This window comes from Ictalurus punctatus, chromosome 10, assembly GCF_001660625.3.
Source record: "Ictalurus punctatus breed USDA103 chromosome 10, Coco_2.0, whole genome shotgun sequence".
Classification (NCBI taxonomy): Eukaryota; Metazoa; Chordata; class Actinopteri; order Siluriformes; family Ictaluridae; genus Ictalurus; species Ictalurus punctatus.
The window spans coordinates 13,740,384-13,764,634 of record NC_030425.2 but is presented as its reverse complement, the minus strand read 5'-3'; the positions used below and the strand labels follow the sequence as shown (position 1 = coordinate 13,764,634).

Here is a 24,251-nt window from a genome sequence, read left to right as displayed (position 1 = left end):
AGTGAAAATGTTCTGGATTCATAAACGATGGTGTAAAAGAAGTATAATACTGATGATGCCACATACACTGCACATGCTCTCAATAAGAAAATATCACAAAGCACACCGTTTCTGTTGATCTAACATAAATATGCATATTAATGACCTATATATTGCCACCTTCCAGCTTTCAAGACAAGCCAATCAGCTGATTTTATTAAAAGAATGGTACATTAAAAATGAATTAAGACATGGACATTTTCAGCAACAATGGCTTGGAAAAAAAACACATCTACATTTCTAGTAATGTATGAAAAACATGTTCTGTTGAAACTGCTAGTTTTCACTTGTTAGTGAAGAATAATACTGAATAACGCTTCTTACTCGCACCACACATGCATAGCTTTTAAATATCCATGTCTGTTTGAACAATATGCGTGGTAAACAAGGATCACACAAAAGGATCTATATACTGTATATATCCACTGCTGGAAAACTGTAAATAAAACTAAACTACAGCAACACTGTGAACAAGGTGGAGGTTGGGAATTATGATGCATTCACACTGGCAGCAAGTTTTTATCGTCAAGTTGCTCTATGTTGGTTGCTAGTAGGTGCTGCTAACTTTTTTGCAAGTTCAAGTTTTTTTCAAACAAATTTTACAATGGTTTCCCTGACAACATCTGGCAAACACGATTTGGTAGCACAAACTACGAAACTGGCTATGGAACAAGCCTGCTAAACACGAGATGTGTGGCCCCTTTTTAGTAAAAAAATCATTATATAATTATTTATTATATACAAAAAATGCTGTTCAGCTACCTGTTAATAATGGGGCTAGTGGGAATTATCCCTTGCATCATTTCTTCTTAAAGAGAGTGATGCAGCAGTGCTTTATTCTGTCCAGCTTTCACCTCTTCATCTGTACACTCTGTTCATACAGATCAGCTTCTAGAGCTTCAACACTCATGCTCCTAGCTCCGTCGATGCCGTCGTGCTGATAGCTGATTTGAATCTCTGCTGTAACTCAGTGTCATATAGTCGCATTGCATTCATTATAGCCAGAAAATGTTGAGAAAAGAAACACTTCTGTTTGAAGGAACCTGATCGGTATCCCATACGTTTGAGATCGCGAAACACTTTTCTCCTGACACACCATCGTAATTGTGCTATCGATATCCCGTGACATCAGAGTGTGACTGCTAACTTCTCACAGGAATAACAAAAATAAGCAAATATAAAACAAAAATATAAAAATTCTTTTTTTAGCTCCATTTAATCTCTGATCGACTTTTTTCATGTGCATCACCCTGCTCACTTTGCACTGCAGTCGGTTCACCTCCTGTCACGGTAAATCATCAGCGCTCAGTGTAAATGAATGACTTCAAGCTGCTTTGTCATGTTGCCTCACTGCCAGTGTGAATGCAGGGTTAACATTAAATTAGAGTCTTAAATCAGCAGCAGTAAAGCAGGCACTAAGTGCAATTTCAAACTTCAAGACCTTTTTGCAGCTACAAGCAAGCCACAATATTTTTGTCTCACCGTGTGTGTGAAAACAAAAGCATCATGGAAATGTGCCGGTCATCATGCACTGCATCTGATATAAAACAAGCTTGCTAGTTAAACACAGGGGGGTTTTTTGGGGTTTGTTTTTTTTTTTGTAAAGCTCCTGGCCTGTAGAAAAGCTCAGAGTCTGAAGCAGATTACTGAAACTAAGGGACGGTAACTGGCTTCTGTTGAGGAAATGTGCTTAAAGTTCCTGAAAAAGTTCCTGCAAAGGAAGCGAGTCTCTTTAAATCCAGGGCTTAGTCCTTATACCCAAACAATGCTGATTAACACTGTGGCTCATTATTGTTGGACTGGGTGATGCTGAGCTGTGCGAATGAGCTCGTTGGTAGATCATCTGGACTCTCAAGCTCCGGAGGCTCACTCTCGGGCAATGCAGGAGGTTCGTTGTCTGAACCTGATTGATTCTGGACCTCTGCTGTGGGAGGGGTTATTTCAGGATCCTCATTATTGATTGGGGAGTGTGGCTGTTCTTCAGTCCCGCCTCCTTCCTCCTCCAGCTCAGAGTCAGAATCCAGACTATGCTCCAGGGACCCCAGTGTGCCTGTGGAGCCTTCTAATGGAAAACAGAACAGGGAGAAAACACCTCAATAAATGAACATTGAGGATTTGCTACAATGTGAAATTCAGTAGTCCTAAAATACCCCACCTAGTTCTTCATTTATCTTGTCTGCCTCGGTTCCTCCATGTTCTTCAGTGCGATCTGCTTCATCATCATTTGTACCCGAGTCCTCCCCATCAATACTGCTTTCCTGAACAGGAACATCACAAATTCACGTATGCTTTAATAGAGTGTCAGTGTTGCTTTAGTATGGATCTTATTTTAGAGATGAATGTCAAAAGAAATGTATCGATCATCTGCAAACTGAGAAACAAACATAAATCTTCACCTAGGAAGTCAACAGAGGATTAAAACCACATTTGTAGACCTCCTCAACAATTACTAAACTCTGAACAACCTATTACCATTTTATAATAATTACACAAAAAATATGTATTAAAATTCAAAGTCATATTAAAGAAATAATTAGCACACATCTATCTTGCACATTATATTTGTCATACCCTCACCCCCACCCATGTGGAGTCTTTAAGGAACAGTTTTTAATATTAAAGCACAATAAAAACCAATGACAAGCCATTCCCAGAGCAGATTTGTTACAGGTACGAGTGGGGCTTCTTGCACACACCTGCTGCAGTGACGAGGAACGGACTGTACTGATGCCGCCAGTGCGATTTGACTCAGAAGGGAAGACAGTGGGGTAAAACACAATGAGCATCTCCACGATGCGGGCCTGATAGGGGTAATCCACAAGAGAAGATAGGGACACTGTGGCCCCCGAGGGCCGGGGCCGCATCAATGAGGGTCCAAACACAATACCCAGATTACTGGGGCTCATCTTATTGTCCTCTTCCAGCTCAGCAATCCTACAAAGTGAATAATACGAATGTGAACAATTATTTTTTAAAAATGTTTAAAAAAGAAACAAACCATGTTTTAAAAACGATCCTGTATGAGCTTTAAAGGTTATGTTTAGAAATAAACAGATGTTCAATTAAATTTGATATTGAGAAAAAGTTCAAATGTGGCCATTTTTGAAAAGTTGGGTGTCTGTGAAATTTTACAATATGACCCTGCAACACATTTTTAATTAACACAGTGATTAAAAAAGTCATAAATAGACACAGTATACATAAAGATCGTAAGAACATGTTTGTGGCACACAGGATAAGTCTTTTCGAGAATTTACTGTATGTTACCTGCGGAGATGGCGTGCTATGTAGCGCAGTGTGGTAATGTTTGCTTTAGGCAGCTCAGTGAGGAGCTCCTTTAGTCTGTGCACCAGGTTCAGGAGTTCAGGGTTTGTCTCTGGACCCAGATCTATCAGATCAGGCCCTTTCCCAGCCTCTGCCCCCTCAGGTCCCACCAGGGCCAGGCTTTCCTTCGCAAGGCCCATCAGACTGTTGTACAGGCGGAAAGGCATGACTGGCTCTGGAAGCTGGACAGAAGTACAAAATATGAAAATGTCGAAATTTCAGTTTGAGTATATGAAATATAATAATTATTTTAAGCCTAAATTTTTTCACATTTAATATTTAAGATTATATGTTCTGGTCTTGGCCTACACAAGACACACGTTGCCACGTGGAAATTTGTTCTGTATTTATGTATTTGGTCTGTATTTATGTATGACAGCATTTATGTAGAATTAATAAAAATTTTAATAGAATTTTTAAAGCAATGAAACAGAAATCCTCAGGCCATTATTAAAAAGCTGAATGAATCATATAAGCATAGATGACACCCTCAGTCATCCTTATCTGAGTTTAATAGTGTAATAATAATAACAACAAATCACCTGTCTCAGGTAGAGCTTTAGCACATTGCTGATGTCATGTGGAGAGGATTGCGACAGCTCCACAAGCTCTTTGCCATTTTCAAACGCTTGGCACAATTTCTCCACCCTGGTTTTCACCCCGTTCACCCGGTAGATGCCCTGTATTTGGAGGGGGGCATTGAAGAAGAGGAGATTTAGCAGGGAACTTATATTTCTGTAGACCTAATTTAAACTATAACAAAAGCCCCATCACTGGCTTTTGGTCTCACCTTCATCCTTAGTGCTCTCCTCTCGATCTCACATGTGCACTTTTTGATGATGAAGGGAATTTCATCAGAGCTGCTGCTGGACACCTGGGAAAATTCCAGTCCAAAAAGCTGGAGACGGCCCTGCAGTTTCTTATGTCCACACTGGATGGCCAGGGTCTCCAAACAGCGTTTGTGGCAAGCCAGGAAACACTGCAACAGGTCAAAAACCACATACAAGACACTAATTACATGTGTGCGTTATCAACACTACGACGCTACTGAAATCTTTAATCTGCATTTTAATCTACTTTAACTTCATAGACTCTGAGCTTTCCCATTAAGAGTACATTTAAACATGTTGATTAAATCATTGCCAAAATCTGATTTTCAGCAGTTACCAGATTATATTGGATATGTAAACATTTTCACTCTCCGGTTACCACACTGAACCCAGATAATTAGCCTGGTACAGCCATGCATACCTGGCCCAGGTTTGTTTGAAGCTCTATAATAGACAAATAGATTTCCTGGGAACATCTGCCTAGCTAACAACACTGTACTCACCTCCTCACATTCTGCCCCCTGGAAGTACACGTAGCTGTCACATTGCCGGCATTTTGCTGGAGAACGTAGTTTGCGCAGGCGGTGAGTTTGCGCAGCTTTGGATAGGCCTATGTTTCTAAACGGCCCGGTCGGCACCACGATTTCAGGCTCTATGCCATTAATGTCTGGATAGGAAAGATGGACAGAGGGGTAAGGCAATTCATATTAAACAACATCCAGTATATGAACAACATTACGACAATACAGCCAAAGCTATATTCATGGTGTCCTGCACAAAAAGCAACAGTCATTTTTTATGGATACTTTCAAAATACAAGCTGGGAAAGTGCAGAGAAGAAGGCAACATGTAAAGGCAATATGCGCGATCTAAATGCTGCAACTGCTAAATATCTAGTTAGTTGTCAGGTATTAACAAATGAATCCACTTCATATTAGGCTTATTCCGCAAATGTTCTGGATATGATGGCTTAATACGTAATTTATCCTAGTTAGCTAGTTATGCCATCACTATATTTATATTTCATATCAATTCTAAATCTAAAACAAAACAACGGCTACAGCAGTACATAAAATCTACTACCTCATCATCCTTGGCTTCAGAAGTAAATTTGAGTCACGCTACCCGTGGAAATACTTTGGACAAAAAATACATAGCTGTGTAGTACACTGAATGCTTATTCTCACATACCACATACTACTAATATTATATAGTATACAATATACTGTGTGAATGGGTTCACTGATGCATGAATGGGCAATTCTGCAGCACTATGCATTATAGTGTTCAACCCAAATTCACTCTACGGTATTGTAATATTTCACCTGTCACTGATTCTCTTTGTTATACACTCTCTTTTATGACACACACAATAGCAATGACCTAAATAATCAATCCGGGAGTCTCTCTCTACATAATGCATGTGTAATACATGTGTAATGTATGTACACTTGTCATGTTATTCAGCCTTACTGGATGTTTCAAAGTTCGCCATGGCCCCATCTTTTTCATCTGCATCCTCGTTTGATGACATGGTCCCTGTGGACGATGTTCGGGCCATTTTACTGATGTCACCTACAATGTGATCACGAGAGCACAATCAGCTGCATTAATATTGGTCCTGTGTTACACCAAATGTGAAGTAGAGCTGTGGTGTAAGTGTCAAAACCTGAAATCAGCACTGTAATCTACCTGCACTGTTGGTGGGGGAGCCGAGGTCATTTCCTCCGACCACACTGTCTGTGTCACTCACTGTGGAGCCCCATGATTTGTGAGTCATGTGACCTCGTGCTGAGGGAGTGACAAGTATAACAGATTATGCATAATGTGCTGTAATACATCGGTGAGACAGAATAAGAATAAGCTGTGTCTCAAATCATAGTCTTGATTTAGTCTCAGTTCATTGAGTGTGTCCATCAGAAAATGCTGCTACACTGCAGACACATAAGGAGTGAAAAACATTTTGGATTTTACAATCAATGCTGTCTTTGTGAAAGTTTCTAACACAGGTCAAGGATTTCAGGTATCGCAAACTGGTCTGTTATGTGTATGCTAGTGAATAATTTGAGGTGTTACAATACTACAAAAATGGAGGTACTAGATTGTCAGACACATAGTGCATACTGTAGTGTACCACTTGAAAAACAGTGATTAAGTGGCTTTAGAAATCACCTCAGTTCTTTGTAAACCTTTTTTTTTTTTTACAACTGTTTAAGAAGGTGTCTAGAAGGTGATGTCAGCATGAAATTATACATAAATGAAGCTCTTTAGTATCACAATTTGTGCTGAGTTCAACTGCATCAGCCTCTAACAGCTCCATTATACTGTAGATACAAAATCTCTGGTGGAGGAGAGTACCCTATTTTGTAATAGTACCCTATTTTGTGGGTACACTAATGAATTAAATATTCAAGGCACATTTTCTCTCAACAGATGGACAGAAACTCTAAACCAGAGCACCATTATAACCAGTGACATAGACATTACATTTGATAATAATGAACATTTCTTTGATTATTCAGTGTTTGAAATGCACAGATGAATAATCCAGGAAAAAAAAAATCAACATCGTGTTAAACTGTACATACCTTTCCTCTGCTCCTCTTTCTGAGCAGTGGCAATATCGGCTGTTTCTCCAGCTGTGACTGACCCTTCAGCGCTGCTCTGTGCGTCTGTGTTGGAGCTGTCACTGCGCAATCTGGCTGCCTGCCTACAGTCAAAAGCAAAAATATATTTAAGTCTACTGCACCAGTTCACATGCTAGTAAGATTTCAAACTATTTCTCTATTTTTCACTTTTACACTATATTTCAGGTAATGGCTGCCCACTTTGGTTCATATTTTGATCTGAATGACAATTTAAAAAAAAAAATCAGCTTATTAAATTGTTTTAATCTGAAAATATTTAAACATTATTAAAAATAATGTATGTAGAAAATGAAATGGTTAATGATTCTACAAACCTTATTGGTATACACTATACAGTCAATACGGTTTTAAGGACTACAAGTCTTCAACAACAACAACAAAAAAGGCTTCGAATATCGCTACACTTTCACCCTCTTAAAAATGTTCTGCGAATGTCCAAGAATATTTTGATTTGCTACATATATTCTATGCAATTTACATAACTGTAAATAAAGCTGTCAAAATACAATGGAAGAAACATGATTTTGCTCATCACTAATATTCCTAGCTGGCTTAGTTCTTAGTTTTAGTTCTGCAGCTAAATACTGTGACATCACTATTGGAGCTCATATATAAAGCTCAAGAATGCAAGACTCTTTTACAGAAAACATGTTTTTTTTTACAGAAAACATGTTTCACTTTACTGCTGGAACCCTTTGTGTGACACGCACTGGCTGCTGGAGGCACAGTAGGGCTCGAAGGTGTAATGGACCTCGGGCTCCTCGCTCATCTGCAGCTCTTTGACGTGGGTGGCATACTGCTGTCCCGGATCATACAGCTTACTGCTCTCACACAGAGTCTGGTAGTGCACAGGCAGCACTACCGTCTGCATGTGCATGATCTGGTAGTATGAAATAGTGGCCTGGGAGAGAAGGAGAAACTTCATTAGATGTATTGAAGCAGTATCATGCTAGATTTACTGACTGATGAGGTTTTACATCATCAGTCCAATAAATCCTAACAATGAAAATAGATCAAAATAAAATTTGTGCTTTATTTATACCCATTACTACAGTGAACTTAATGTCCTAATCTACACCTGCAAATGTTTTGTACACTGGTACTGACTCGCTTACAAAAGAATGTGGTTTTGCACTGAGAAAGCAGGATACTGTTTGAATTTTGTTCTTAATGAGACCTACATGTAGTAGCATGGAGTCTTCTTAATGGTATGCTCTCTATTACCCCCCTGCTCTCTATTACCAAGTGCACTGTGGGTGTTCTGCACCCTCTCAACTACTTCTTTTTGATATTGCAGTGCATTGTGGGATTTCAGGTATACACTGGATATAATACATTATTCAGACTTGGCAAAACTACCAAAGTAGGACAGTACAGTTTTACCAGTCATGCTAACATTACAGAGTAATACTTTTCATGTATGTTAATTGCAGGCTTGTATACATGATAATTATTTGCCGTATGTTAGTTAAATACATTGGTGTTTTCTGTTGAGACATATTTAGCATATTTTCATATGCTGGAAGTGCTAATTATTACAATCATGCCCAGGGACTACCACAAAACCCCACGGGTGGACACTCACAGAGCGGAGGGTCTGGTCACTCTGCCTGATGACCTCCTGGATCTGTCTCAGCACTGTAACCTTTGTGTGCTCCAGCTCCTGCTGCTGCTGTGTGGCGTCTGCAACACACACGCGGTACGTGGCCTCTGCTTCCTCAGCCTGACATGTGGGACATAAAGATACAAACAGACAAGGTGTTGTTTTGAATCAGATTACCTACTGCATTAAAGTGACAATAAAGCCTCACTGTGTTGTAAACAAGGCAGACCTTATTGCGAGCCTCTTCCTCTAGTCGCTTTTTCTTATCCACTGCTTTGGCCGTGGAGCTGCTGCCCTCCTCCTCTGCTCTGTTAGCTGCTGTCTTGGCCTTCTCATATTCCTCATAGCGGGCGACGTAGACCTGCTTGGCCCTCCGCAAATTAGCCTCAGATTCCAGCTGCAAAAAGGTGATCCCACATTAAAGCACAATCATAAAAGCTCGGAAAGTTGTTTTTGGAGATTTTGTAAAAATAATAATTGCTTGTCACAGCAAAAACATAGACAGACAACAGAAAAAGTCACCTACAGGTTTACTCTTACTAAGAAATCTAGATTCTGATATGTAAATCAGAAATGCCCCCAAACCAGTGTCATAACAGAGATGATTTGTTGGAACATATTGGAGATAACGGCACATAACTGAGATAACAGCAGGTATTGGAGTGCACACTAAAAATACAAAGTAAATGAATTTGTTCTACCGAATAATATAATAAAATAATAATATATTCTCTATGCATTACTAATAGAATTCTCTTCTGAAAGTATTGGAACGGCAAGGCCAATTATTTTGATTTTGCTATATACTGAGACATTAGGGTTTGAGACCCAAGACATTTGGGTTTGGGATCTAAACCTGCCACTTTTCCCCTCTGATAAAGTCCTTTGTTGAGTTGGCAGTGTGTTTTGTGTCAATATTTTGCAGCATGATGAAGTTCCTCCCAATTAGATCAGATGTATTTCTCGGTGAATTGGCAGACAGAATGTTTCTGTAGACTTCTGAATTCATTCTTCTGCATCATCAATAAAGATTAGTGATCTCGTTCCAGAAGCAGCCATGCAAGCCCAAGCAATAACACTACCTCCACTGTGCTTGACTGATGAGTCTGTTTGTTTTGGATCATGACCAGTTCCTTTTCTTTCTCCACCCTTTGGCCTTTCCATCACTTTGAGGTTGCCTAGAGGTTAATCTTGGTTCCAGAACTTTTGTGGTTCATCTCTTTTTTTTATTATTTCTGTGCAAATTACAATCTGGCTTTCTGATTCTTACTGCTGATGAGTGGTTTGCATCTTGTGATGTGGCCTCTATATTTCTGCTCTCAATGTCTTCTTCGAATAGTGGATTGTGATACCTTTGCCCTGCCCTGTGGATGTTGTTGGTGAAATCACTGACTGTTGTTTTTTGCATTTTCTTCATAGCTCTCACAATGTTTCTGCCATGTTCTAAGATGTACAACACATCTAGATGTAAATGTCAGGAAATGAAAGCTGAAATTTTGATCTATCGTCTCATATTTATCTTTTGATTCAAACTGAAATCGAATGAAAACGTGATTCATCAGACCAGGCCCTCTTCTTCCATTGCTCCATGGTCCAGTTCCGATGCTCACGTGCCCATTGTAGGTGCTTTCGGTGGTGGACATGGGTCAGCATGAGCACTCTGACCAGAAGTGTGTTCTGACACCTTTCTATCATAGCCAGGAACTTTTTCAGCAATTTGTGCTACAGTAGCTCCTTGGAACCACTTTTGGTAGGTGCTAACCATAACCATGTTAACTGCATAAACATGCATAATCAAGTTAACTGCTTTGTACAGAAGAGCAGATTTTCCTCATGCCTTATCTCTTCCGTTGAAACGTGTTTGGATTACACTCAGACAGAATGCATGTAAATATTTCAAAGATTCTACTTTTCACTCAACTTCTTGTCAATAATAGAATTTGTAATGTAAATTGTTGTATTAAATTAGAAAATAATGCAAAATCGAAGAATTTTCACTAGTGGTCTTAGACGTTGTATATATATATATCATGTTTAGGTAAACGGCATTCACCAGTCAGTCATATTCAATTACATGGCAAACAGCAAAACAGCATCAGATTGAAATAATCAGATCGTCTGTGGAATTTGCAGTGGCCGGATGATAAGATGATAAAACCACCAGCTCTCACCAGCTTTCTCCGAGCTTTGAGCCACTGTTCCTTCAACTCTTTTCGTTTCTTCTCATGCTCCTGTTTACGCTGCATCAGAGGCTGTAAACAGAACAGTTTAAGCAATTCTCAAAATAAGAAACAACAAGCATAAAAGTCCATACATACAGTGCTGTGAGAAAGTATTTGCACCATCCGGATTTCTGCTGTTTTTCTGTAGATCTCATACTAAATAGTTTTAGATCTTCAAACGAAATACAACCTGAGTAAACACACAATAGTTTTTATTTTTTTATTGAAGCAAAAAAGTTATCCAACACCTATCACCAATGTGAAAAACTAATTGCCCCATTAAACTTAAAATCTGGTTGTGTCACCTTTAGCAGCAATAACTGCAACCAAACGCTTCCGATAACTGGAGATCAGTCTTTCATTTACTTCTAGAACTAGGATTTACTCCTATGCTTTGGATCATTGTCTTGCTGCATAATCCAGTTGTGCTTGAGTTTCAACTTATGGACTGAAGCCTGGACATTCTCCTTCAGGATTTTCTGGTAGAGAACAGAATTCATGTTTCCCCTCAATTATCACAAGTTGGCCAGGCCTTGAAGCAGTAAAGTATCCCCACACCATCACACTGCCACCACCATGCTTGAGCATATTTATAATGTTCTTTTTGTGGAATTCTGTGTTTGGTTTACGCCAGATGTAACGGGTTACATCTTACAAGTAACAAGTTACACTTTCGACTCATAAGTCCACAGAACATTCTCCCAAAAGGTTTGAGGATCATCAAGGTGTGTTTTGGCAAAATTCAGATGAGCCTTAATGTTCTTCTGGGTTAGCAATGGTTTTCACCTCGCCACTCTTTTGCCCAGTGTCTGTCTGATAGTGGAGTCATGAACAGTGACCTTTATTGATGCAAGAGAGGCCTGTAGGTCCTTTGATGTTGTCCTTGGCTCTTTTGTGACTTACTGGATGAGTAGTTGCTGTGCTCTTGGAAGAGTTTTAGTTGAAAGGTCAGCCACTTCTGGGAAGGTTCTCTACTGTGCTGAGTTTTTCCATTTGGAGATAATGGTGCTCACTGTGGTTCTTTGGAGTCCCAGAGCCTTTGAAATAGCTTTGGAACCCTTCCCAGACTGCTGTATTTCAATCTCCTTCTTCCTCATCATTTCTGGAATTTCTTTCAACTTTGGCATAGTGTGTTACTGGGTAAGACCTTTTAACCAAATTCATGCTGTAGAAAAAGTTCTATTTAAGTGTTGATTTGATTAAACAGGTTTGCAGTAATCAGGCCTGGTTGTGTCTAGTCCAGCTGATCCCCATTATGAATGCAGTTTCATAGATTTCATAGTTTCATTGATAGTAACAAATACATTTTCACACAGGCCCAGTTGGTATTAGATAACTTTTTTGCTTCAATAAATAACATTATCATTATATTTTGTGTTTACTTGGGTTGCCTTTGTTTTATTTTAGATTTTGTTTTCATTTCTGAAACTGTTTAGTATGAGATATACACAAAAACAGAAGAAATCAGGATGGAGGCAAATACTTTTTCACAGCATTGTACACTGACATAAATTTCAAGAAATATCTGTACAACAGAATAAAACTTTAAAAAATATATATATAGTTTTAACTAGCTGGTCCTCTTGGCATGGGAAAAAATCATCTTCTCCTGTTTAACAGCGTCTCCTCCTTTTTTTAAAGTATAGTTTTAAATGTTTACGTTAATATAGTTAATGAATGGAGGAATTCTTTTTAATAATCCCATGTCTAGAATACCACAAATTTGATTAGAACACTATGTGTCAGTATATACAGTTAAGAAAAACCTACAAAGTTAACTGAAGTTAACTTGATTTAAACCTCTGCAATACACAATATCACATTAACTTACATATTAATATTAACTTACACTAAAGATTTGCTCTCTGGTCAAATCTTGCAGCGCACATTAATTCTTGTACAAATGAATTTTAAAAAAATATTCTTTTATTTATTTATTTAATAAAAAGCACGTCTCAGCTGTGTACCTGAACAAAGGTCTGGCACTGCAGGGTGTTTGCAGCCTGCTGTATTACTGAGCTCTGCTCCAGGTCCTGCTCCAGTGCCAGAGAGTATATGGAGAAGAAAGGCATGTGTGGCTGGAAGAGGAAAAAAAATAAGAGTAATAAAGAGTGAAATAGCAGCTTAATTCAATTTGCTTTATACCACAGTGCTGTTGAATACTTGAATCTGATTGGTTGAAAGGTGTTAATTCATCTTCTATAACACTGGTGAAAAGCTGTTCTTTAATGAATGAAAAAATGTTTTAAAAAAATAATCATAGTATCACAAACTGCTGTTGTATAAGTGAAACATTTTGTCATATGTTGTTATGGGAAAATAATAACCTTGAGCTGCTAACACTAACTCCAGTTCGCCTTGGCTGCATCACACCACACCACTCTTGATTACTTTCCTACAATAGCCCATTGTGTTTTATTCCTTACATAAAGAGTCTAACATACCTGTGTGATTGTTTGCTTGCATGTCTGATACAGCCTTTGGAGGCCTTTGGAAAACTCCACCTCTGCAAAACAAAACATTTAATATGCAGAGTGAGTGTATGCCACATGATATTAAAACAAACAGACTTACCAACTTGTCCAATGTAAGAAGGACATAGTGCGTTTAAAGTGCATGAGACATTCACGTCTTACCAAAAGAGATGCGTTTCTCCACGTAGCCAATGAGGTCCTTCATGTACTTGGAGATGGTCTTAGCATACGCCAGGGCAGAGTCAACTCCACCCTCACTACGTTGCAGAAGGATGTCCACCTCCTCAGCTCTCATTGCTGTTCACACACACACACACACACACAAAGTTTCAGTCTTATTTAAACAATCACAAAGTCATGCTTTAATTAAAAGAGAACTGAAGTTTGATTGATACCTAATTCAGAAGAGTCATGTGAAGTCTCCATACCAGAGATTCTGTACAGATTCTCCATAGACTAACAACACAAACAGAATTACAGTCATGCTCTTCAATTCGCTCAGACATTTTCGTTAAGTTTTTTTTTTTTCTCCTAACATCATCTTGCTCAATGCTATGAGGTAGTCTGAGTCTGAGTCCCTGTCTGCTACTGTAGACTACAGGATTGATGATGTGACACTTCAGTTAGCAGGAAGTGAAGAGTCTGCCTTCACAATGCTCACACACAGACACAAACACACACAGACACACCTACCTTGCTCTTCTCTGTGGGGAGTACTGATAAAAGAGTGCTGCTGTCAACCTCTCCCATTAACAGCTCCGAGACACTAAGCAAGAGAGAAAAATACAGAAAGAAGAGAGGAAATAAATGCGTACACTGCTCTGCGTGCTCCATACACCACTGGTAACACCATCACTGCTGTATGGCAGTCAAAACACCAGCAATTTCCTTGTCCGAAGCAAAAGTGTCCCATGGTATTATCAGTAATCTGGTAGTGGTTAATATTAGGGCTGAACTATTGTGTCTATGTGTGTCTACTATGATCAATTTTTACTCCTGCCAACACTGTTACAACACTATTAAAATTTTGCTGTGCAATTACGCTTAGTAAACTTTTTTAACTCATTAAATACATATTTGTCTCTTACAGTTCAATTAACATGCACCCAAATACAAAGATTTTACTAATGGATATCATAATATTATTTTAAAAAATGATGAGAAAGTGATTTACAGACAGTAAAAAGCACAATGATAAAAATCAAACGTCTGATTTTTTTTCGTTTTGGGGTGCAGGCCAATTGCTGAGAAACAGAAGAAAGCCCCGACTCCACTTCCTGTTATGGCAGTGGAGTTACAACCTGTACCAGTGTAGTCTTTCTTTTTTCTACAGCTGCACTTTACTCAAACTGCCGAAAAGTGCAGCCAAGTTCAAATGTGAATGCTGTTACTGGCATTTTCACACTACAGGTGGAATTCATACACAGCTCTTCTTACTCAGATATGTGCTGCCAAACCAAAAGCTGAATCATTTCAGAGTCCCCTTGATATGTTTTAAATATTAGATAAAATCTGAAAGTCTTGATAAACAGATCACTTACTTGTTGCTGAAAGCTACTGCAATGGTCTCGATGGCTTTCTCAAAGTCCTTTTTGTCAGTTTCATTGCAGACTTCATAATGAAAACCTGAGATCAAACCATAACGTTAGAGATTCTAAAAATAAATCTTGTTCCTTTGCTCATAGACTGGACAATGCTGTTTTATGTTTGCAATGTTTTTCTTATTTGTCTTGGTTATGCCTGTACAGACTGCCTACATCCAGCTTGAATCACAGCATGCATCTGTAACCACTGAAAATATTTCAATTACGTTCATCATATTCCACTGGCTCTGAAGCTAAATGACCAAAGTGGCATCTGACCTTTGACCTGGGAGATGAGCTTGCCGGCGGCGGTGAGCGTCTCCACTGTGTTGAGGAGTGGGTACATGTTGATGATTTGGCGCAGGATCCGCAGCACCTCACCCAGACACTCATGGGCCAACGGGCGGCGGTTCTCCTGTTTGTCTGGAAAAAACATACCCACATGTTGCTAAAAGAGAGCACTCGTTTACACCAGACAGATGAACTCTGACTGCAGAGTTTTACAGCCATACCTGTGAATTCCTACTATGAATTCCCCCGATTACTTAAAAATCAGCAATGTACACTATGTTGTACATTTCAGCGGATGGCTTTTTCTTCAAACGTTGCCCCCGCCAAATATTACTGAAGATATGACGAACTGAGGATATGAAGAGTTTGGAGGGTGTTAAGAGGCAAATGGTGGCCACAGGCTATATTAGAGAACATTAATATCAGATTTTTAAAGCAAATGTATGCCTTTTTAATATTAATATCTTAACAATGTTGCATGGTGGTGCAGTAGACAGCATTGCTGTCTTACAGCTCCAAGGTCCCTGGTTTGATCCTGAGCTTGGGATACTGTCTGTGTGGTGTTTTGCATTTTCTCCCTGAGGGTTTCCTCTGACCTCCCTAAAAACATGGGAGGTAGATTGTCGACTCTAAATGTATGTGAACGTGTGCATGCATGTTGCCCTGCATCGCTGGTGTACCATCCAGGGTGTATTCCCAATATACGCCCAGGATAAGTGCTGTGCCCAGTGTTCCAGGATAAACTCCAGCTCCACCATAACCCTAACCAGGTTAAACTGGCTGTTGAAGATGAATGAAAGAATGAGTATCTTAACATGTACAGTTTGACCACTTTTGTTATCTTTTTTTACTTTTTTGTTACTTTTGTGAAAATAAAGGAACATTTGTGAAACTCTACATACAAATGACATTATTTGTCTTTTGAAAGATTTTATCTTAAGGTTGTGCACATGACTATATAAATGCAAGGTCTCTCAATATCCAAATTCAGGAGACTGCTTCCATCAGAAAAGAATAGGTAAAAAGGTATAGAATGCAAGAATATCATGTTGTGAAGTGAAGATCGAGCTCTTAGGCTGTTGATCCAATAGAGAAACTAAAAAGCAGGCATGAATATATGTGTACTGTGTGTAGGAAAGTACAATATGAAGTAAAGTGACCAACTAGGCAACATTATACTAGTGACAGAGTAATCTGATCACACCAAGACCACAACATTCAGCATGTGTGTCCAAGAACTGTCTATCAGGCAGCACATGGTACGAGGGATGCATCGATACTGATACTGGTGTCAGGTATTGGTCTAATAAATATGCTCTGATACAAAACAATGCCACATGATACTTTGTGACTATGTGATACTAATGAACACTAATGCTAACACTAATCAACAGAGGACACACACTGACAGTGAGTGGATGGCCATCAAAGCAAAGCAGCCTGCAAACTGCACTCTGTGAAAACAACAAGAGGAGTAACAACTGCATCTTCCTATTATACAATAACCTGATAAAACATATTGTGGTTTTTAACTAATATGAAGAATAAAGAGCGTGAGGATGGCCAACCTGAGCATGCAGAGCAGTATCAAGTCATTACAAATGAGCATAAGGTGCTGTGAATTGCGTACGTAAAAGTATTTGCGAGCATGGAACAGTGAAGTGAGCATGAAAGCAATGCAGTTCTGAGTACTGAGTACTCAGACACATCAGCTTTCTTTCTCCTTGCTTGCCAGGGTGTATACTTAGCTTGCGAATCAAAGTGCAATTTATGCCATGTTGCTCTCATTTTTAATGATCACACTTGCTGATACTGCTCTGCACGCTCAGGTTGGCTCAAACATTCTATTAAAGATGCAGCGTAAGCACCACAACATCTTTAAACACAATACTGAGCACAAGGAGTTCACTCTTATCAACAAGCACAACAAAAACGTGTATTCGTTCTTGGTCTGGAAAAATGCTATTGATGCATCCCTAATTTTAATTGGACATTCTTCTTCATATGTCCACCTTATACAGCACACATGACCCAGAATTTTCAATTAAGCAAGAGCACATGGGACACATGAGCGACAGTGGGAGCCACTTTACACAAGTTCTGAACCACATTTAAGTGTGCTGCAACACCTCTGAAAGCCACTTCCTCCTCTGTACACCAAGCACCAGAGCATACTTCCCCTGATCTGTCAAAACAACACAGCTACTGAACCAAAAACAACCATGTAAAAGTCAGAAAGAAATGAAGGGAGGAAACACATCAATCAGAAAGAAAGCTCTTAAATACATAAATAACTTGCAAATTCACTGATTAGATCAAAAATATAAATGCTTTTAAAAATGTCAAATTAATTCATATTTTTTCCACTAAAAAAGAACACCAAAAGTTCTGGAATGAAGACGTATTTAAGTTTCATTCAAAGCCTGAACAGTGTAAGAACCTCTCCCTGGTGAGCATGCAGGTGTGATTGTGTAGAATGAGAGTGATTCTGCCAGAGACAGCATGAAGCTCTGTGAAAGTAGAGTTTCCTGTTTGAATGTGGTTTGCCACAGAAACTGTGCTGAGAGCAACGAGCGGAAGCTCAAGGTGCCTTTGGACCAAAGCCCCGCCCCTATTTTCCTTCTTCCGTCAATCATGTGGGGAAACTCTGGGACAAAACACCTTTTGTTATATGTGCAAATAAGTGCAGTTATAGAATTTAAGCTGTAATGTGGATTAATGGTAATCCACCATTTTGTCCACGCGCTACCATTTTGTTTTCATATATTTTTAGATTAAGTGCTAAATATGGTAAAAAAAAAAAAAAAGAAAAAGAAAAAAAGAAAAAAAGTGACTGGGTGATGTAAAGAAGACACTTAACACCCTCACTATAAATGATTTTATTTATGATAAATGATTTATTTTTTATTAATCAAAGAACAATACTTTTCATTCATTTATTCCATCCATCCATCCATCCTCTATACCGCTTATCCTTCTTTTAGGGTCACGGAAGCGTATCCAGGGAGCATCGGGCACGAGGCGGGGTACACCCTGGACAGGGTGCCAATCCTAATTCAAGGCCTGGTGAATTAGCTGTTGCTATAGAAACTATAATATAGTAGAAGAAGTGCATTACTATAAACCTGTGAGTTGCCTCGTACACAGCACTACCGTCAGAGCTGCTGTTATAGATATTATACCTGCTGTTATTTTTTCACAGAACTGTATAATGCAGATTCATACAGTTTTATTCTCAGGTTGTACAAGCTGAGCTTGACCTTTATTTCTAGATGATGATGAAAACATTATCCATTCATCCATTTTCTATACCGCTTATCCTACAGGGTCATGGGGAACCTGGAGCTTATCCCAGGGAGCATGAGGCACAAGGTGGGGTACACCCTGGACGTGGTGCCAATCCATCGCAGTGTGCAATCACATACATTCATACACTACGGAAACTTTGGATGTGCCAATCAGCCTATCATGTATGTCTTTAGACTGGAGGAGGAAACTGGAGTACCCGGAGGAAACCCCAAAGCATGGGGAGAACATGCAAACTCCACCCACACAGGGCCACGGCAGGAATCAAACACTCGACCCTGGAGGTGTGAGGCGAATGTGCTAACCACTAAGCCACTGTGGGCCCATGAAAACATTATTATGACTAATTTTCACACTTGCCCATAACGTCAACATTAACTATATGCTACATGTTAAATATATCTATATGTAATAAGCATGCTTTAATTTCACCAAAAACAAACATATTCAATACTATAATAAGACCAGAAGCCTCTGTCCTCTGCTGCAGGCCATTACATATGCTACAATTCTCACATGCACAAATACTGAAGCCTATTATATACGTGCCAGTCGCATCATGTAAAGCAATTAACTATCTCTTTATTGGACAATTATGATAAGAAAACCAAACCCTTCCCTGTCCAAATGACATAGAGAACACAATTCAATTAAAAGAGCTCTACTGTAAAATGGTGCCCTCTTTAAAAACAGTGATGCTCTATGTCTATTAGTAAGCTAATACATTTACCTAAAGATGCTAGACTCAATCCAAATGTGTGCTTTTAATCCGATTTAAAAATCCTGCCAGACAGAGAATAAGAGAATCCTCTGCCCCAGTCGATTTAGTTACAGAATATATTTACAAATAAATGACACCCATGTTCTCAGAAAGAATCGGCTACGCTGTATATTCATTAGAAAGATAACATGCTATACGCAGACAAAGACAAAACCAACTGTCAACTTGGACGGCTACAATATGAGAACCACATCCTGTTTTCCCTCCCACTTCGTTTACATAGAGGACATCTTGTCTTACCTTCCAGAACCACATCTTTGAGTTTCTCCACAGCCTCAGCAAAACGAGCCACAGCGTGCAGCAGTGGGGGGATGTCCTCCACCTCAATAGCTGCAGGCGCTTCCACGGTCTCAGTGTGAGGGCTATGGGCGATAGCGGCCCGGCCTTGGCCCTTGCTGAAGACCCAGGACTGGAGCGGCGAGCCCGCAGCGCTGGCATTACGGCTCAGAGTTGTAGGCCTCTTCAGGGTGCCTCCTGGTGACGGACAGCCCACCAGTTTGCCATGCGTGGCAGAGGGAGTGCCCGGGCAGTTCTGGCCTTCCACAGCTGGTAGACCAAGACTTGCAGGGGTGGAGGAGGATGCAGACGAAGAGGAAGAAGTAGCGTCCGAGCCATCTTTCCGTGGCTGCTCCTGGAGAATGGACAGCTAGGTTGAAAGGACATGAGAAAAACTAATCAACTAAAAATTTGGAGACAGAAAGAAAGACATTATACCCAAAATGGTTTTGAGGAACTTAAAACATTTGGGCAAATAGCAGAAGACAGCTGTTGGTAAACAGACCTTATTTCACAATAACACACTGAGTAACTGTGTGGCTTACTTCCTGTCACACCCTAAACCTGGAGTTAAAACGCTCAAAAAACACAAAAGTCCTAGTTTCTACAAGATAAACTTCAAAAACTAAACACAGCACCGCTCTGTATCAAACCATTTAGAGAAATCACAAACGGCACTCTGAAATACAAATACCTGAATAAACAGATGAAGTGCAGAAAAAGCCCATAGGTTTATATGCTACATTAAATAAAAGGGAATTCATTTCCATTTCGTATTAATTTATAATATTTTGAAAAGGGAGAATTCGGTTTTAGTTTTAAAACCAAACGTGTAGCGTACAATCTAGTCTTTAAAGTATGACAACTCCGTTTACACCTTGTCCAAAGTGGGTTTGAGAAAGTTTTTTCCTTTAAAAGGACTGTGTTAGTCAAAAGCATTGAAGGAAAGCCACCTACCTGTTTCAACCAAACATTGGCCTTATTGGGCAACAGATCCAGTTTTTTTGTTCTGCTGTCTGCTTTCTTGACCCTCTGGCCCGTTGAATATGGACTGTAGCTAGCTTTAGAACCTGTTCCCCTTTTTAACATATTTACTAATTTATCTCAAATAACGGAATAACCAAAGCTTATGAAGGAAAGAGAGTCCATCTTGTCAAGTTCATCAAATGTACTTCCACTATGAGTAACTTACACGCGCTCAGGATGTAAACTAATATCAGGAAAAACGTTAAAACCCCATATGCGTTCTAAAAAAAAAAAAAAAAAGAAAAGAAAGAAAGATATCTTTAAAAGAGAATACATCTGGAAAAATATTCATTCGAGACTACATTAATATGTTTCCATTAAAAAAGAAAGCTTCACTGTGCTAAGCTAGCTGGCTAAATCCATTTTAAACTCTTCCTTAACTAGACGCCATTTAGTATAAAGTTTTACTTCTGAAACTGAGATAAACACTTTATAGGAAAAAAGAAAGCCCAAATCCAAACCATTACGCTTTTGTTTTACACAGCGAGCATGAATTAAAAGATTAAAGAGTACCGACGATCCCACACGGTACCGAAATGACGGAAAAGTTAGCTACTGCATACTACCGTACTACGGTGGACGTTACAATGCTACGCCACCTCCGGTAACTATGGTGACGCACTATTTTACAATACTGTTTAGTAGGCTAGTATGCGGCTGAGTGACAGTTGAGGAAAATGCGCGACTTACTGTTGCAGAGCCGTGAGGCGACGAGTTTCCGGTCCGGCTCTTCTTCGACACGGAGTGTGTTTTTATCAGCTCTCTTCTCTTTTTGGAGAACATTTTTCATTCTGTGTCGAGTTTGACCTTCATTAATTTATTTTAGATTACAGACCCCCCCCAACCCACCCCCTCAATCCCCCATGTCAGAGCTCTTAAACTTGTTAATGATGCTGGTCCATCCGAGTTTGCTCATGCCCTGCCTCAGAGTGCTGCTCTTATCACATGTTCACTTTCCTGCTGCTCTGCATCACCGCTAAAACACATCCGCTCTGAGTTTTTTCTTTCTCTTTGAAAGACAAGTGAACCACGGTTGCCAGATTGGACGTACAGTTTAACTAGGCCTGTAAACTATGGAAAGCCAAATGGGTCATTATTCACGTGCGTTGCTACGCCTTTTTATCTTAAGTTAAATTAGCGTCGCGCTGATCGGCGCTAAATTTGCTTCACGCACTGACCGGCGTTAAATTAACGCCTCATATCTCTTAACAGGCACATTAATTTGCTCATTACAAAGCACTCCCTCTACTGTGTTTGAGTAATCTACAGCAAGTCAAATCATTCGATCGGCAAAATACCACCAAAGGCGAGAAGGAACTTTATTTTACAATCCACGCAGACAATAAATGTCTGCACCTGACTTCTCTTGTTCGATAATCCCGGACCTGATGTCCTTCACTCATTATTAAATAATCAATAATATTTATAGACATCAGAGGCGAAATCCTTACCTAACAATGTTGTAAAATAAAGTGCCTTCTCTTAGCTTTGCAATGAGCAGATGAATGAGGCTAGTAAGTGGTGTGTGGTGTTAAATTAACGCTGGTGGCTTGTAACGCTAACTCAACACCTTGCGGTGCTCTGCGTTTAACACCTAGCGGCGTTATCTTACCGTTATATTAACGCCTGGAGGAGATTACAAAATGACGTTTTTAAACTTAAAACAGCATAAAGATGCACGTGAATAATGACCCATTTGGCTTTCCATAGTAAAACTCAGGCTCACACACGATGTGATACGATTTCGAATATTAATGTAACTGCTGGATATTTGACAATACTGCTGAATTGGACTGAAATAATACGATTGGATTTAATGGCCTCTGATTCGAATGTGAACAGAATCTGGGGTAGGCCCAAATGATGATGATGTAGAGATGGACTATCAAAAAAAATAAAAAAAATAAATAAAATAATTATTATTATTATTTACACTGTCCTTTTTCAATAATAATCAATCTATAATCAGTTAACACATAATAATCAGTGTATTGTTACCTTGATTCATGTTAATCATTGTCTTTTAAATTGATGCATCAGTCCAAACTGTCCAATCATTACACATCACTGTGTAGGTCTGTGTACATAAGGAATAAAACACTAGTATGCTGTTATAGCTAAAGAATCAATGACCATCCTGAAGTTGATTATGTTCCTATAACAGTGTTGTTTTCTCCTTATACCACAGCGATTTGCAAACAATTACAATTGACTGTTTATTAATGAAGGACACATCCTTCTTTTTAATCCATTTATAATTACATATAATATTGTGGAACATCTGAGAGACAAGTTAGTTCCCACCCCAGCCTCTCTTTTTTGTCTCTCTTAAATTTACAACAACAAATTGGAGACTCCTTCGGTAAATGTTAAACATCTCTTTATGTGTTTATCTTTGTTAAATAGCAACACTTTTTAAAATCAGTTTATTATTAGTCTTAGATTATATAGATAATCCACCACACAAGTACCTGAGAATGAGTCGTTTCTATAAAAATGATAAAGGTATTATTACAAGCGCATCCAAACCTGTGATTTGTCTTGCAACTATTGTCAGAGCTGGTGTTACAGGAAATTAATCAACACCTTCCGACCAATCAGATTGGAGAATTCAACAATGCTGCAGTATAAAATAGCTTAACACCCTCTCACACAAATAAAAACCAAGTATACATTGAACATTAGAAATGATACGTCACACAAGTCTGCGATCTTATTTTGTTTTCTAACACAGCACGTGTATTAAAATGTTTTGTGAAGAAAGATTCCCAATCTGGCAACCTTCCACACAAACATGTGCGTTAAGGAACAAGATTAAATCGACCTCGTTTCTTTCAGAATGCTTTGAAAGCTAACATTGGTCTATAAATTTTCAGTTTATTAGGCATAACCAAAACAAGCTAAACACAACCTATTCCACAGCACTCTCAAATACTCAATTCTGATTGGTCAGATGATGTTGATTCATTTTCCATAATTAGAGGCTTTACCAGCAGTTCTGGCTGTAAGGCAAATCACAGAATCACAAGGTTTATATTAATCTGCTCGTTCTGTTATAGTGTCTATAGTAACATCTAATTCACAGGGCACACTCTATACACAATCTAAGTCTAATAATAAACTATTCAAATGTGATGATATTGAACACAGAAAAACATATGACCACTGATATTGTTGTGAAATTACAGGAGGAGGATCCAGCCTTGCACTTTGTTAAGGGCAGGATGTTTTCTGACAAGTCTACAGAATGGAGGACTTTGTGGTTTCTCTGTTACATGGCAAGTTGTATTTTTTGTGTGTGCCTGATTAACTGTAAGAAAGAGAGAAAAAACAAAGCAGTGAGCGAAATGGTGTTTATAACTGTTATAATGCAAGTGATAGCAGGAACTAATTTGTAGATGTTACACAACATTCGTTGTATCTATAATTGGTTAAAAAGTACAATGCATCATTCATCAATACAGAACAAATGATCATTGTTGGCAAAGTACTGTGGTATAAGAGGAATACAACACTTTAGGACGTTATTGGGAAATAAGAAACTACTGGTTGGTGACATTAATTCTGCTTCACATTGGGCCTGATCAACCCTACCCAACATTCATTATTTTCCTTTAACAGCATGTATGATCATGTTTTATTCCTTATTTATCAGACCCCCTCTGCCTTATTTATCAGTGGAAAGGGCACATGGTGGCTTAGTGGTTAGCATGTTCACCTCACATCTCCAGGGTTGGGGGTTCGATTCCCACTGTGGCCCTGTGTGTGTAGAGTTTGCATGTACTCCCCGTGCTGTGGGGGTTTCCTCCGGGTACGGTTTCCTCACTCAGTCCAAAGACATGCATGGT

The 24,251-nt window shown here is 39.1% G+C and overlaps 1 protein-coding gene across 3 annotated transcripts; it reads right to left on the bottom strand.

The window, feature by feature from the left end:
* Positions 1 to 160: 160 nt before the first annotated feature.
* arhgap45b (Rho GTPase activating protein 45b) lies at positions 161 to 21,396 on the bottom strand. 3 transcript variants are annotated; one of them, XM_017478237.3, is made up of 23 exons: positions 21,094 to 21,396; positions 19,342 to 19,747; positions 15,003 to 15,146; positions 14,682 to 14,766; positions 13,834 to 13,906; positions 13,536 to 13,596; positions 13,303 to 13,437; positions 13,111 to 13,172; positions 12,634 to 12,744; positions 10,616 to 10,696; positions 8,674 to 8,841; positions 8,427 to 8,564; positions 7,525 to 7,742; positions 6,782 to 6,903; positions 5,886 to 5,984; positions 5,667 to 5,768; positions 4,697 to 4,860; positions 4,154 to 4,342; positions 3,906 to 4,043; positions 3,307 to 3,545; positions 2,736 to 2,973; positions 2,195 to 2,297; positions 161 to 2,101 (listed from the first exon to the last, which is right to left on the bottom strand). In XM_017478237.3, exons 1-23 carry the CDS (start codon positions 21,184 to 21,186, stop codon positions 1,812 to 1,814), a joined length of 3,459 nt encoding a protein of 1,152 aa, XP_017333726.1. In that variant the 5' UTR covers positions 21,187 to 21,396; the 3' UTR covers positions 161 to 1,811. The 3 variants fall into 3 exon arrangements, with proteins under 3 accessions (XP_017333726.1, XP_017333724.1, XP_017333725.1); XM_017478235.3 differs by lacking the exon at positions 21,094 to 21,396 and adding an exon at positions 20,335 to 21,058; XM_017478236.3 differs by lacking the exon at positions 21,094 to 21,396 and adding an exon at positions 20,335 to 21,058 and having other exon boundaries at positions 7,552 to 7,742.
* Positions 21,397 to 24,251: the final 2,855 nt, after the last annotated feature.

Bases quoted from the DNA above. Each gene is read 5' to 3' on its own strand.
- arhgap45b (XM_017478235.3), bottom strand. From the start codon at position 20,466: ATGTTAAAAAGGGGAACAGGTTCTAAAGCTAGCTACAGTCCATATTCA. The intron at 14,767-15,002 runs GTCAGATGCCAC...GTTTGATCTCAG, and splicing joins GCTCATCTCCCAGGTCAAAG to GTTTTCATTATGAAGTCTGC. The intron at 8,842-10,615 runs GTGAGAGCTGGT...ACCTTTTTGCAG, and splicing joins TCAAAGCTCGGAGAAAGCTG to CTGGAATCTGAGGCTAATTT.